The sequence below is a fragment of the Ictalurus punctatus genome, chromosome 13 (assembly GCF_001660625.3).
Source record: "Ictalurus punctatus breed USDA103 chromosome 13, Coco_2.0, whole genome shotgun sequence".
Classification (NCBI taxonomy): domain Eukaryota; kingdom Metazoa; phylum Chordata; class Actinopteri; order Siluriformes; family Ictaluridae; genus Ictalurus; species Ictalurus punctatus.
Window position 1 is genome coordinate 8,810,432 of NC_030428.2, and position 14,716 is coordinate 8,825,147.

Consider the following 14,716-nt stretch of genomic DNA (forward strand, 5'->3'; position numbering starts at 1 on the left):
TGTAATTCTGTAAAGCTGCTTTGTGACAATATCCATTGTTAAAAGTGCTATACAAATAAATCTGAATTGAAATGAATTAATAATGATGATGATGATGATGATTTGTTATTCCTCCGAGCCCGCTCGCAGAACCCCTCAGAAAGAGGCAGTTCGCCTTCCGTTAACTGGGTGTCGCACTGGGCCAGGGTGCGAGTCGCGCGCAGTAGACAACCCTTCTGTCCTGCTCAGAAGTTTCTCAAAAGGGCGGCGCTCTTCTCGCGAGCGCAGTTAAAGAGCGCGCTCCCGACCGGAGCGGAACGAGCGCAATGCCGAGCGCGTCTTCCTCCTCACGCCACGGGAACTTAACGGGACCGCGTCCGACGCGAAGAACAAGACGTTAACGCCTGAAGAGCGCTTGTGGGCAGTGCGTGCACGCGTGTGTGTCGTGGTGTGTGTGTGTGTGTGTGTGGGCGCCGCGTTGGGTCGGTGGGAAACGCGCGGACACCATGGCCGCTGGGCGCAGCTCGGTGAGCGCGCTCATGCAGCAGCCCGAGGCGCCGAGCTCCAGCGACTCCCCGCCGCCGCACGGCTCCGAGGACGAGGAGCAACACGGCGGAGCGGCGGCGCCCCACGACCCCGAGTGGACCGAAGAGAGGTTCCGTGTTGACCGCAAGAAGCTCGAGCTCATGCTTTTAGGTAAAAGTTGTGTTCATGAGTTGAATAAAAAGAAACTTTGGCTGCTAACTGCATGCTTCCACGCTGAGTAGTTTCCCAGATTTTAGAGCTCTAAACTAAATAAGGCCACGTCTATACAGCGGTACGACATGGAAAACCCCTCAAATGGTGCTTTTTATAGGCATAAACAGCATTATTGTGCCATCAGGGCAGTAATACGCGCTGTTTGGTGATGGTTTGGGTTGAGTTCAGTCTCAGGACACAGAATGAGATTTATAGGCTTCTGCTTTTAAAAGAGTGATCATCTCCACATTGTTATCTCCACACTCACCCAGTCCCGTTTATTCTTACTGATAGATCAAGGAGAGTGGTTTGGTTGTGGATTAATCACTCATGCTTAATTTCCCACAAGTCCTTCACCGTTATCTGCCTTAAAACACTTTTTGTTTTGAGGCTTATTGGTTTCTTATACAATGCAAATTTCATCTTTGGACGTTTTTATCCCTCCTCTACAAACATCTAGTCTTCTTCTTCTTCTTCTTCTTCTTCTTCTTCTTCTTCTTCTTCTTCTTCTTCTTATTATTATTATTATTATTATTATTATTATTATTATTTTACATCGACTTTACAACCATTCGCATTTGTTGTCTTCTACCTTTAATTATAGGCTATCCCAGCTGAAAACCACCCCCCAAAACAATTGAAACTCTTATAGAATTTGTAATGGTTTTAATGGGAATTGTATTGATTTTAATGGAAACTGTAAAAGCCCCTGCGGATCTCTACTGGTAATTTGTTGAAATCTGTTGGTTGCATGTTATGTCTCGTGGACACCATTAAGGATTTTAAAGGTTAGCTGATGGTTTGTGATTTTATTTGTAGTGGAAACCGTTATCATTTCTGTGATGGTGTCTATTGTTTGTGGGTTTTTTTTGTTGTTGTTGTTGGTTTTTTTTTTTTTTTAGCAGGGAAGGGAGTCCTTTAAACATTTCTGTTGATGTCCTATCCGGCCACCCGTGCTTTTTTTTTGTTTACACCAGAGAGAGAGCTTTATTTTCCCACACAAAAGCCATCAGTATGACGCAATACTGTATATTGCTTCTGTTGATATGATTGGTTACTATGGTAACGAAATATGCTGCAAGACTTTGTTGCAATATGCAAAGTGCTACATAACTGCTACATGCATAATTAATTCATTAAATGCTTCATCCAATCTAGGCCAATGAAAATTGGTGTTAATCATCTGTATTCACATTGTATCCATTTGTATATTTAACTAGGTAATATTAAAGCTTCACTGATTTTTGTTTATTTTATTTTAAATCCATCATGTAATCACAGGCTTTGTGGTATAATTACAATATCATATTTTATCCATGTTGTGCAAACCCTGCCAATAGGAGTCAGTGTTGAAACACACAGTCCATGAGACACTGCTCACAATGCTTTTGCCAGTTGTTTGGCTTCTTTATTTTCCCCTCGAAATGCTCAGTTTTGATTTATTATTTGGAAAAGGTGGTCAGACTTAGTTATAATACTGCACTTCCATAACAAAAGGTACTAAAAACACCTGTCAATGGGGTACCCAGAGACTCCTTTAAAAGTAAAATAAATTCCACGGACCTCAGAACAAATATTACATTTGTACAATAATGTTTTTCTTGTTATTAGAACCATAAGGCTTTCTATTTCTGAACTTTCCACTGACAGAACACATTAGGGTCGGAGACATTACTCGTAGAGGGTTGTGATGTCCACCGCTGTAACTTAATTAAAAAATCACAGACCCCATGGCTATGCTTCATAGACCCCACTCACTCTGAGAACCAGTGCTGATATGTACGTCTTTTACCTTCAATCCAAGGACCTAGGGAATGTAATGTAACTTTAAATCTCCTTAAAGCTCACGATCACTGTTGTACATGTTAGGGTACTGTAACAGTATAATAATGTCGGCAGTGTGCCACTCAGAAACACAGCAGCCAAAAAAGATAACGTCAACACAAATACACTCGTAACTTTCAGCTTCACTTTACTCAACTACATACACACTCGCTGAGCTCACTGCACAGGGGGAGAGCAAGAAAGCAACATTCTTTCATTCATTCTTTCATTCATCTTCAGTAACGTCTTCATCCTGGTCAGGGTCATGGTGGAGCCGGAGGAACACTAGACCTGAGGCGAGAATACACCCTGGATGGCATGACAGTCCATTTTAGGGCATCATGCACACACATTCAAACCTAGGGGCAATTTAATGTAGCAAGTCCACATACCAGCATGCTTTTAGAAGGTGAGAGGAAATTAGAACCTACATGGTCATGCACAGGAACTCCACACAGCCAGTAACCCGAGCTCAACCTTCTTTCCATTTAAACCAACGAAGACCTTCCAACCTTTACACATTTTGTGTAATAAATCAGCCATTGAACATGTTTCTGTGAGTTATCATGCAAACATAAACAGTGGCTGAGTGGTTAGCACGTTTACCTTGTATCTCCAGGGTTGGGGGTTGTGCCCCGAGTTCCTTGGGATAGGCTCCAGGCTCCCCAACGACCCTGTGTAGGATAAGTGGTACAGAAAATGGATGAATGGATGGATCCCCCCAATATAAACTGTAAATGAACTGGTGGCCACCTTACAGTATAACCCTGTTTATACACGCACTACAGTTTGTAGTGGTTTTTGAAAGGATCATATTGAAAATGTACTGTTCCCTCCCCAAAGGGCCCAACAGTGAACCTTGGCAGTCCTAGAATGTGAAGTCACAGCCTTCTAGCCAGAAAAAAAAAATCGGTGAAGTAACCATCCAGTCATACACCATGACCAACCATGACACTGTAACAACCCGACCTGTTCATCTGTAGTTCACGTTGCATACAAATTTCCTTTTCATATTGACCACAGACGCCTGATCATCGTCATACAAGAGAAACGAAGTGTAACGTACCGTATGCTTTTCTCTCCTGCTTGCTGCTGGAATGGCATTTGAAAGCAGCTGGAAGAGGAAGAGAGAAGTCTGAGATGAATAACAAGCTCACCATGCCAAAGTAAATGTAACAGACTTATGGCTGTTTGATCAGATAGATTTAGTGTCCGATGTAAACTGGAAATTCAGATATAAATTGCTGACTAACAGCTTTGAAGGCAAAATCTGGTACAGCTAAGATTCACACCATGATGGATTTGGTGACCAATCTGTCGAAGGTGTGTTAAAATAAAGCCCAGTGAGGGTTTAGTAATGTTTAAGCCTTACCTCAAAGTGCCAAGCATACAGGCACTGTCACGCAGCATGTCCTGCCACTTCTCAAATGTTTTTGCACTGACTTCTTTCTTTGGATTCTGTGTATTTGAGTAGATGCATGCGTGTGAAAGAGAGATTTTCCATCCTCAGGCTTTGAAAGAATTTTACCCGGCTGCTTCATGTTGCCGCAGCTCTCGCTCATCAGCTTAATAGCACTGCACAGGGTTTATTTCTCCAAGTGTTTCGGTACGAAAGTGTAAGCAGAACAGGTGCCAACACCATCTAGACCTTCAGAGCCAAATGGTCAATATTCAAGGCCCTCTCTTTTGTCGAGCGCTATTCTACAGCTCGGACAGTGACGTTAATTATTTGGTTTTAAAACGGGTTTATTTGATTTGGCACTCATGACCAGTGTAGCATTGCTCTGGCTTTAAAGTGCAATGTCGTGGCTAAATGGCACATGCAGTGTTTCTACATTTAAATTCAATTCAGCTAAAATGTTGTTGTTGTTGTTGTTGTTGTTGTTGTTTGGCCTGGCCGGCTTCCATTAAGCAGTTACTCAGTCTTGAGTCGTTTGGAGCATGAGTTTGAATTTGTCATCTGCGCCACCGTCAAGACATGAGCAAGAAAGCATATCTGTTTCCTGTCTAAATTTAAGGCCCTCTACATGTCAACTCTTTGCCCATCTGCTCCTTAAACCGAAGTCGCACACTTAGGACATATGGTGTAGCGAACTTCTAATGGAAAAATCGAGGAATGTCAGATTGTCACTGCAGGTTTTGTATGGTAAAAGACAGACACTAGTGACAGTCAGATTTTGTGAGCGTAGTATGCATTTGTGTAAAATATGTACTTTTTTGTTTGTTTTTTTTAAAAATAATGAGCTGTAACACAGGAAACAGACAACCATCTTAGAACATGTCCAGGAAACTCTCCTACACATTCAATGTCTATGTGTGTGTGTGTAATACAACTTACAGGGAAGGGTTTGACACACAGACATACACACATATTCTAAGCCACTAAGTGATAGTCCGGAGGAAATGCAAGCTAAAAATGGAAAGAAGCATGCTTTTCCATCTTCTATAAACAGACCCAGTTTGTTCTGGCTAAATTATACACTTTAGTTAGTTCATACCATAACGGTTTACAGATTATATGTGCATACTATACACAGCCTCTAAATCTACAGTATCTTCCATTATCTGCTTTTCCTGTTATACACCCTATAAAGCACAGCAGCAAATGTGGGATCTTCTTAAATGTTAGAGACAGTGTTAGTGCTTTTCCACTCTCAGTGCCTAACCTTAAATTGTTCTCGGCTTTTGCACTGCAAAAGAACAAGTTCTCTGTCACTTAGATTGCTTCTCTTACAGCACCAGAAACCTGCTGGTCTGGAACCGTGGCACCAGTTATGTGAGGGACTGGGAACGAGGGTCATTTTGTCGCCATGACGACAGCTCAAGCAGGTCATGTTGTTTGCAATAACACAATGAAAAAGACTTAAAAATATGTGAAGATCATTTTTGATAATATTTTTTTGGGGGGAAAAATGTGCGAAACCCCTACCAAAGCCATAAAGCAGACGGATTGTAGAAGAGAGAAATACTTCACTGGCAGTGAACTGTAGAATACAGCATGCTTTCAGAATAATTTCAAACTAATTTGTCAAAAGGCAAATTTATGTTTCTAATGTGTGTAGAATGTGAAAATAAATTAAATAAATAAACATAGCCAGCCAGACTGTTAAAATAATTGTTCGTGATGAATCATAATATTTAGTTAATTTTTTATTTATTTTTTTAATTAATGGTTAATAGTGATTAATCAAATTTTTTTATTGGCCCAAATTGAACCAGAGATTTTTATAGCCAGAGTTCTCTCTCACTGTAAGAAATCATCACATATCACTGTCCTGCGCAGGTTACACTGGTTACCTGTTTCATATCGTATCCAATACAAAGTTCTCATCACTTTCCTTTCCCACAGTTCCTTATCACTTTCAAAGCCTTAAGTGGTCTAGCCCCTTCATACATTGCTGATCTCGTCCGTCCCTACACTCCATCATGCTTACTCAGGTCATCTGTTTCTGGCCTATTGTTCATTTCACGTTAAAAGCTGACCCTGCTCAGTGGTAAGGCTTTCTGTACAGCTGCCCCTTCACTTTGAAGCTCTATTCCACAGTCCCTTCGCAATCCGCTTTGGTTGAGTTTTTTGTGTTGTGTTATTTGTGTCTGCTTTCTAATTGTAACGTGACCTTGGGTTTCTATAAAGGCACTATAAAAAGATATAAAAGATATAAAAATATTAATAATAATAATTATTATTATTATTGTTATTACACATGTGAGGCTGCTGTGGTAGTTCTACATTGTTTGGTAGGACTACTGTGTTTTTAGTGATTTGGCTCAGGAATGGACAAACACGCTGTTCTGTAGAGATGCTGTGATGGCACGCCAGATACTATATGTAATCATAATAAAAAAAAAAAAGAAAAAAAAAGTAATCTGTCTCATACCTGCAATTATTTCTTAGACCATCTGTGCTCGTGTGATGCTTTCCTTTTCACTGTCTCCCCACTTTATTACATCCCTGAAATGCTTGGCACACAACTGGGTGTAGTGCCTCTTTCCTGTTTTCCAGTCAGTGCAGGTGGATGCAGTTTCAAATCTTTTTCTATATAATGCGCTATAACGCTGCAATCATTATGGCTAGTCAACGAGGTCAAAAAAAGCATGCAGCATGTCAGATTGTGAGTGCATATGGATGGTTCAAAGATTTAATTCAGAAAAAAAGGCTTTAAAGTTGCATTCTTTCAACTCTTATACTGTACGATAAGGTTTTGTGACGTGTTTGGTCTGTGTACTAATTTGTCAGTGCTAGTAGTGAATGAAAGCTAGTCAGTTACCTGTGTGCAGTATACAAAGTGAATATTTGGTGCTGTGGTTTCTCAGAATGTTGTCTGTACTGATTCTGTCAGATGCAAAACCATGACCGAAGCTAACAAGAAGCTACCAAAGTCCAAAGTCTATTTTGGGTGGCTATTCAATGGTAAGCTAACACTCATCTAACGTCTGTTAGCTACATCAGAAATCATCATGATATCTGCTTGTCAGTATTAACATAGTTAGCCATGCTAGTATTTCGGTAAAGGTAGGATTTAGTGAGCAATCTCTTCTTCTTTAGAAAAACACTAATAGCAAAGTGTACACCAACACACATAACATTAAAACCAATGCCAGGTGAAGTGAATAACATTGATTATCTCGTTACAATGGCACTTGTCAAGTGGTGGAATGTATTAGGAAGAACGCGAACAGTCAGTTCTCAAAGTTGACGTGTTTGAAGCAGGAAAAATGAGCAAATGTTAGGATCTGAGTGACTTTGACAAGGGCCAAATTGTGATGGCTAGACGACTGGTTAGACAGTGATTAGTACCTACCAAAGTGGTCCAAGGAAGGACACCTGGTGGCAGGGTCATGGGTGCCCAAAAATAGTTTAGGAATGATTTGAGGAACGTGACAAAGAGTTCAAGGTGTTGACTTGGCCTCCAAATTCCTAGATCTCAGTCCAATCGTTCATCTGTAGGGTGTGCTGGACAAACAATTCGAATTCATGGAAACCCCACCTCGCAACTTACAGGACTTAAAGGATCTGCTGCTAACGTCGATAACACTTTAGAATACAGATCCGTCATTAATGACTAACTACACAGGAAGAAATGAATAACGCAATATTAACATTTTAGTAACTGCTATTAACTGAATAGAAACCCTGATTAACAAATTAGTAAGTAATAGCACACAGATGTATGCTAATTCACTATTAGCTAATCAATAACTACTATTTCTCTCATGCCTCCCAGAGAACTACTAAGAAACTGTTAATAACTACTATTTCTTTCATGCCTCCCGGAGAACTTCTGTGACTGCACACAACCTTGGGGTAACCATGGACAATCAACTGTCCTTTTCCTCTCACATTGCTAATCTGATACACTCATGTCGATTTCTTCTTTACAACATCAGAAGAATGCGACCATTTCTATCCATACAGGCCACTCAGGTGCTGGTTCAGTCTCTTGTCATCTCGAGACTGGACTGCTGCAACTGACTCCTGGCAGGTCTTCCACTGGCCTTCCTTCCATTTGACCTCTGCAACTGATCCAAAATTCAGCTGCATGATTTGTTTTCAACCTTCGTAACTTCTCCGACATCACCCCATTGCTACGCTCCCTCCACCGGCTTCCTGTAGCTGCCCGCATCCGATTTAAAACACTGCTGCTTGCCTACAAAGCCAAAAATGGACCAGCACCCACTTACACCTCAAATCACTTATCACCCCGCACTGCACCACGCTCCCTCCGATCCTCTAGCACCGCTCGACTCGTCCCACCCTCTCTCAGGGTACAAGGAAGGCATGCATCAAGACTCTTCTCTGTTCTGGCACCTAGATGGTAGAATGAACTTCCCCTAGATGTCTGAACAGCTGAGACACTGGCTGCTTCAAACCACATATAAAGACCTACATCTTCCTAAAATACTTAAATTAGTACTTTTCATTAAAAAATGGAAAAAAAATCTGTCTTTTCTTTCTATATTACCTCCCAACAGAGTTTTAAAAGTGATGGTATTTTTAGTCTGTGACCCAGTGAACCAGTATTGGGATGTAGTTATTGATACTTCTGTAAATCCCTCTGGATAAGGGCATCTGCCAAATGCCATACATGTAAATGTATTAAGAAACTATATTCATAACTACTAATTCTTTCATGCCTCCCTGAGAAGTACTAAGAAACTATATACAGTTTCATAATTAATGAGAAACCACTACTGTTAACAAATAAACTAGGTTGTTTACATAATCAATAGGTAATAGCAGACTTATGATTTGGGTAAGCTGTTAATAATTAGTACATTTTATCATTCCTCCTAGAGAACTATTTACTAACTATGGATCATTGTAAAGAAATGGCTTTTTAAATGCACATTTCGGGACCTTACTCCTGCTGTCAATTTTTCGTCATGCCTTTGAACTAGGGATGCACCGAAATGAAAATTCTTGGCCAAAGCCGAAACCGAATATAATGAGGAACTTGGCCGAAGGCCCAATACCGAACATGTTTTTTCACTTTTTTTCCATTTATTTTGCCATTTTTTTCACCACTGCATCAATTAAATAGTCAAAATGTGCTTTTTACTATTTTGTCTTGCTTTTCAAAGAAAAAAATCAATTACAAAAACTACAATTTCTTTTCATTCCAGCAGGCATAGGCTACCAACAAGGCACAATATAACTTTAAATAAATAAATGAGTCAAATAAAAATATTTGGATGTGGTTATCTTTGAGCCCCCCCTTGAATAGCCGATGTTAGGCCTATAACCGACTGCTGAAAGAATGGAACACACTGTAGTCTACAACTAAAAAGTGCATTAAAAAGTGCATTGAAAAGAGTGCAGAAAATGGTTTTTGGGAATCTCTTGGGTTCTATACGGCTGATTATATTCGGGATATATACCGCTCGTGTCTCTGTACACCTCGCGGAGTATTATAGTAGATATAGTATAGTTAGATACGTTGTTAATGTTATGTCCCTGGATAGATTTAGTTAGTTTAAACTAACTAATTAGTTCGTTTATATATATATATATATATAGAGAGAGAGAGAGTTTAGTTCGTTTACTATAGATTAGTTTTCGTTTGGTTTTTCCGCTCCCAGTCCATAGTACTAGTTCATGTTTCTTGTTTTGTGTTTTGACCCTGTTTTCTGTGACCGCGACTTTGTTTCCTGCTTTGCCACGTTTATGCCTGTTTGCCGATCGCCCGATAACCCTTTGCCTGTCTTGACTAAGTTTTTTGGATTACGATTTGTCTGCCTGCCCTTAAATAAATACGTCTTTACCTGCTTCCATACTCTACTCCCTTACGTCTCGCGACGTGACAGAATACTCCGGAACAGAAACAAAACAAATGCACGTGTCCACAGTAAACATCCGAAGAGCACGTAGCTCGTGCACGTAGCTCGTGCGTGCGCACGCCCCCTCATTGAGGTCGTGACATTATTCGCGCATCTCACTCTGGTTGCTAGGCTATTTTGTCGCGTCATCAAACACGTCATTGTTCGGTCAAATTTGTTCGGCCTTTTCACCGGACACCGAAAGTGCTCTTTTTTTTGCTATTTTCGGCCGAATAATTTCGGATGCCGAACATTCGGTGCATCCCTAGTATAGTTGCCTTGCGGAATCTCCGATGGGGTCGTGCACATTAAAGGCCAACACGCCTCATTCACTGCTATTTTTAGTTCAGCTTGCCGCTACCAAGAGGCAGATTGGCTGTGGGGAAAGTGAGATGTTTTGTGTTCGTTTTCTTTACTTACTAATTCATAATTATGTATTTCTTACTTTATTTTTTTTAGTTATCTGTTTCTATCTTTATTTCAATTATTCTGGCCTTGTATTTAATGTTATACTTTGAAGTTTGTAGTGTTTCCCCCCTGTGTGGCCAAAGTGGACTAGTCTGTCTGTATTGCCGTCTGTATTGCTGCCTTTGTTGATTTATTTGTTTGGTTCTGTTCAGTCCTCAGTTATTTGAGTTTAGTTCTGTTTAGTTTGTGATGGATAGAATATGATGTGGCCGAGTTACAAGTTGACCTCTTTTATAGACCTAAATATTGATTTTGATTATTTGATTATTACCTATTGATTATGTAAACAATCCATTCAGTCTATTCGTTAACAGTAGCAGTTTCGCATTAATTATGAAGCTGTATATAGTTTCTTAGTAGTTCTCCGGGTGGCATGAAACAATTAGTAGTTATTAATTAGCTAATAGTGAACTACCGCATTCATCTGTGTGCTATTACTTACTAATTTGTGAATCAGAGTTTCTAGTCAGTTAAAAGTAGTTACTAGAATGTTAATATTGCATTATTCATTTCTTCCTGTGCAGTTAATCATTAATGACGGATCTGTATTCTAATCCGTATTCTAACTGACTAATGCCATTGATTTATTATTGATGGCCAAGCCACAGATTACTCCAGTTACCTGAGATCTAAACACAGACAAATTAACTGCTACATTTAACAAGCGTACCTTTGACACAACACCGGCTTTATTGCTTCTAAAGTGCTCTAAATAAGAAATTGTTGCTACAACAGTGGTAAATGTTCTGTGGAAAAACAGCTGGACTGAACTTGGCAAACACGTACTTGACATGTTCAGTCAAAGTTTCCTGTTTTTCATTTCTTATTTTATCAATAACCTTCTTATTTTGCCAAAGTGAGGCTTTAGGATGTTTTTAATTAGTTTAAATAATTTTGTGCAAATAATTCATTCCACAAATCATAGGCAGCAGTTTTAATTTATGGAAAAGTGAAGTTTGCTTGTGGATGAAATATACTTTGGCCGACGTCTCTCTCAGTGTGTATGTGCGTGTGTGCTTGTGCATTTTAAAGAGTTCATCTTTGTTGTGCTAAATGAAAATATAAAGCAGTGAGTAAGTGCTGGCCGGAATGCGCTTAGGCCTGGTTGTCCTTTGGACTGTAGCCTAGGGAAACACTTCTCCATGCTTTTTAGAGGTTAAACATGGCATTCTCCCCAAGAACTACCTCCAAAGCCAGCCGTTGCTAGCCAGGGCCTCCATTCATGGCAGAGAGAGCCATTACTTGGCTTGTCATTTTGGTGAAATAAATTAATCCTACTAAAAAAAAAACCTGACGATCTTAATTGTCACATCATAAACCTAATGCTTTGCTTCTGACGGGTCAATAAATGCTACAAATGACCTGAATCGGCATGCTGGGACTGTGTTTGAATCTCCAACTCGGTCTGTTCTGGTCAGAAGGACCCTGGAGGAGCAGTGGGTGGAAGGTTCCCAGTGTTCACAACGCATAATTCAATGCAGCTGTTGGAGAGACTCTGGTTTAAAAAAAAAGAAAGAAAGAAAGAAAGAAAGAAAGAAACCTCTGGCTCAGACCAGAGACTTTGTTATGACAAGGAAAGAAATGGTCCTGTTTCTCCAGAGCCAGCTTGACTGCTTAAAGACAAAAACAAAATGGTTGTTGTTCACCATCAGAACTGCAACAGCGCTATTTCTTGGTGGTGATGGTGTGGGTGCACCCTGATACTATTTCCCAATAACTATTTTTAATGAAGTCTCCATGCGGTTTTCAGATGATGCACATAATTTATTTGCAAGGTGATGTTTTAACCATCCATATGTTTTTTGCAGATGATAAGTGCATGTGTAATTGCTTTCAGTGTTGCTTTTTTTTTTAACCAAAAAGAAACCTAATAAAATTTCTTTTCTTGCAATAATATCTTGTCATTTGCTACTGTCTTCATTAGCTTAGCTTGACCCATTCTTTAAAAGCCACTAAATGGGGCTAGCGATTTCAATGCATGAGATTCTGTGAGATTTATTTCCTGAATAGTTGCTATTATGGTTCCACACACATATTGAAACTCTGTTTTAGGTGTCTATACATGTACACATCCCATGCTGATCGCATGAGAAGTGGCAATTAATCTGTGTTTCTTAATGAGAATAGTCTTTACGTGAAAACCTCCCATGGACAAAACATACTCCCACTGTATGAGGCCAAGGAACACAGCTGCTGATAACAATTTCCCAATCAACCACTGCATCCAACTTTCATAGATGGTGTGGACATCACTGGCTCATAACTCTGCATCCACAGATAATCAGGAGTCCAGCACACATTTTTATGGACTGACTCACATGTTAAATGAAACCTTAGACTGGGCAGACATACTGCATGCTTCCTTTTTAATATAGGTTTAGTGTTAGTTCGACATCGTCAGTTTTGTTTTTGTAAGTATATGAGAAAGGAGAGTGTTATGTGTGGAGTCACTCAGCCCCAACTCTAGTACATATTTTGTATAAGGAAATGCAGAAATCTCAAACTGATATTCACTAATTCACCTCTGTTATGGTCTGTCAGAAGGGTTGAACGCACGATTATGATAAACATTCTTTCTGTATTTAATTATTTGGGCTCAGGAATCCATATTGGGGATATACGGTTGGCTCCAGAAGTATTTATAGCTGATATTTAAAGCTTAAACCTACAAGATTAATGGTTTATTAATGGCTTTCAGAAAACATTAAGCCAAATATGCATAATGTAAGGGACAGTGCTGAGGCGCTTCCTGTGATGTCTAACCTAGTTGGAGACCCTTGTGGAGAATACTGGAAAAGTCATTTCTTGCAAAACATTTTAATCTTTTTATTTTTATTTTTTATACTTTTAGGCTTCTGCATGTGGACATCCCTCTTTAATTCAGACATCGGGTTTTTTTCCTAGGTTGGATATAGCTTTACGGTCATTGTCTTCGTGAAAGATATATGGCCGTCTATGACCAATTCTTAGACTTTTGGCAGAGGTAGGTTGTGGGCTAAAATATCCTAGAATTTAGCAGAGTTCATGCTGTCATCAATCTTAACAAGAACATCTGAACCACTAGGCAATAAAGCTCAGAGAATCAATGATCCTCCACCATATTTTACACTGTGTTTGGGGGATTTTCCTTCTATGCAGTACTTTTGTGCCAAACAGGTGTGTGGGGCCAAGATGTTTTTATGGTCTCATCTGACCACAAGCCGTGATTTCAGCGGTATTTCAGACGACGGTTGGTGAAGTTCAGGCGCTGCATCTTGTGGTTTTCTCTCAGAAAAGTTTCTGTTGTACTTCTTTTGTTGTTCACTAGTTTTGAATAGGGATGCATTGATACTGATACCGCAGCAATCACTGGCTATGCGAGAAAAAAATGTCTACAGACAACCCTAGGTCAGTGAAAACAGCAACCCTTACGTAGTATTTTGTTCTTGATGATTAACCGTTATTGGCCTTGACAGTGAGGGAGTCTGATGCATTTGTTTTTGTAAATGCAATTGTAACTCTGGTCAAGCCCAGTTAATTAATATAGCTAGCTGATGTGCTTCAACTAGTTAATGTTAAAAAGAATGAGCCTAGTAGTTTAAATGCATGAACAGGCACATTTTCAGTACAGTTTTCATGGCCACTATGTAAACCAGGGAAACAAATGGAGCTTAATAAAATGTTCTGTCACATCCCTGATTCATTAATACTAAGTAGGTTACTGATTTAGATATTAGTATCGGTATGGGTATTGATGATTACCAAAAGAAATACTCATACTCAGTCTGAAAAAAAAAGGATTTTGTAGTAGTTTTGAATTTTGAATCTTCAATGATGGGTCCAATTGCTGGCAAATTTTCAACTCTTCCAGACTTTTAAAAGTTTGATATTGGTCCTGATTGTGTTTAGAAATATTTCTAGCGGTTTATGTATTGTTACAACATATCCATTATGTAATTTGTGCAACCGCTATGTGTTTATTTTGTGGTAAAAGCTCTTGCGTTTTCCCATCGTGATTGATGACTAAGGAATTTTCGAGGTGTATTCTGTTATTTATTTTTTTATTTTTTATGAGAATGGTTTTTGTTAGAGGAATAGTTTCTCCAATTGTTTGAGTGGACAATTTAAAATCATTGTGTGTAATATTTGCCCTACACAATGGTTTTTACCCATTCTCTTGAAAGCCTGGGCTTAGCTGTATACTTTGAATGACAGTTAAATAACTTTGCCCCAAAGTTATATTTAATGAAACATATTGTTAGTTGACTGCATGGACATTGATTGTGTGTTTGTGGTTTTGCATCATTTGACCATTTTATGTAACATGACATGAAATGTCCTCAAGAATGCTGTGTAAGAATGCTGTTAATCTGTGATGTATTTAACCAGGTCCGTTAGACCGGCCATCCAT

At 39.5% G+C, this 14,716-nt stretch overlaps 1 protein-coding gene across 5 annotated transcripts in view; it reads left to right on the forward strand.

Annotated features, from left to right (window-relative positions):
- The first annotated feature begins 207 nt into the window (after positions 1-207).
- Positions 208-14,716, forward strand: part of bicc1b (BicC family RNA binding protein 1b) — a 74,589-nt gene continuing 60,080 nt past the window's right edge. For 2 of the 5 annotated variants that reach the window (XM_053684976.1, XM_053684980.1), the window contains exon 1: positions 208-675. In XM_053684976.1, the coding sequence (XP_053540951.1) occupies positions 486-675 (190 nt within the window). In that variant the 5' untranslated portion in view covers positions 208-485. The remainder of the gene's footprint in view (positions 676-14,716) is intronic. The other 3 variants (XM_053684978.1, XM_053684977.1, XM_053684979.1) reach the window with 3 other exon arrangements.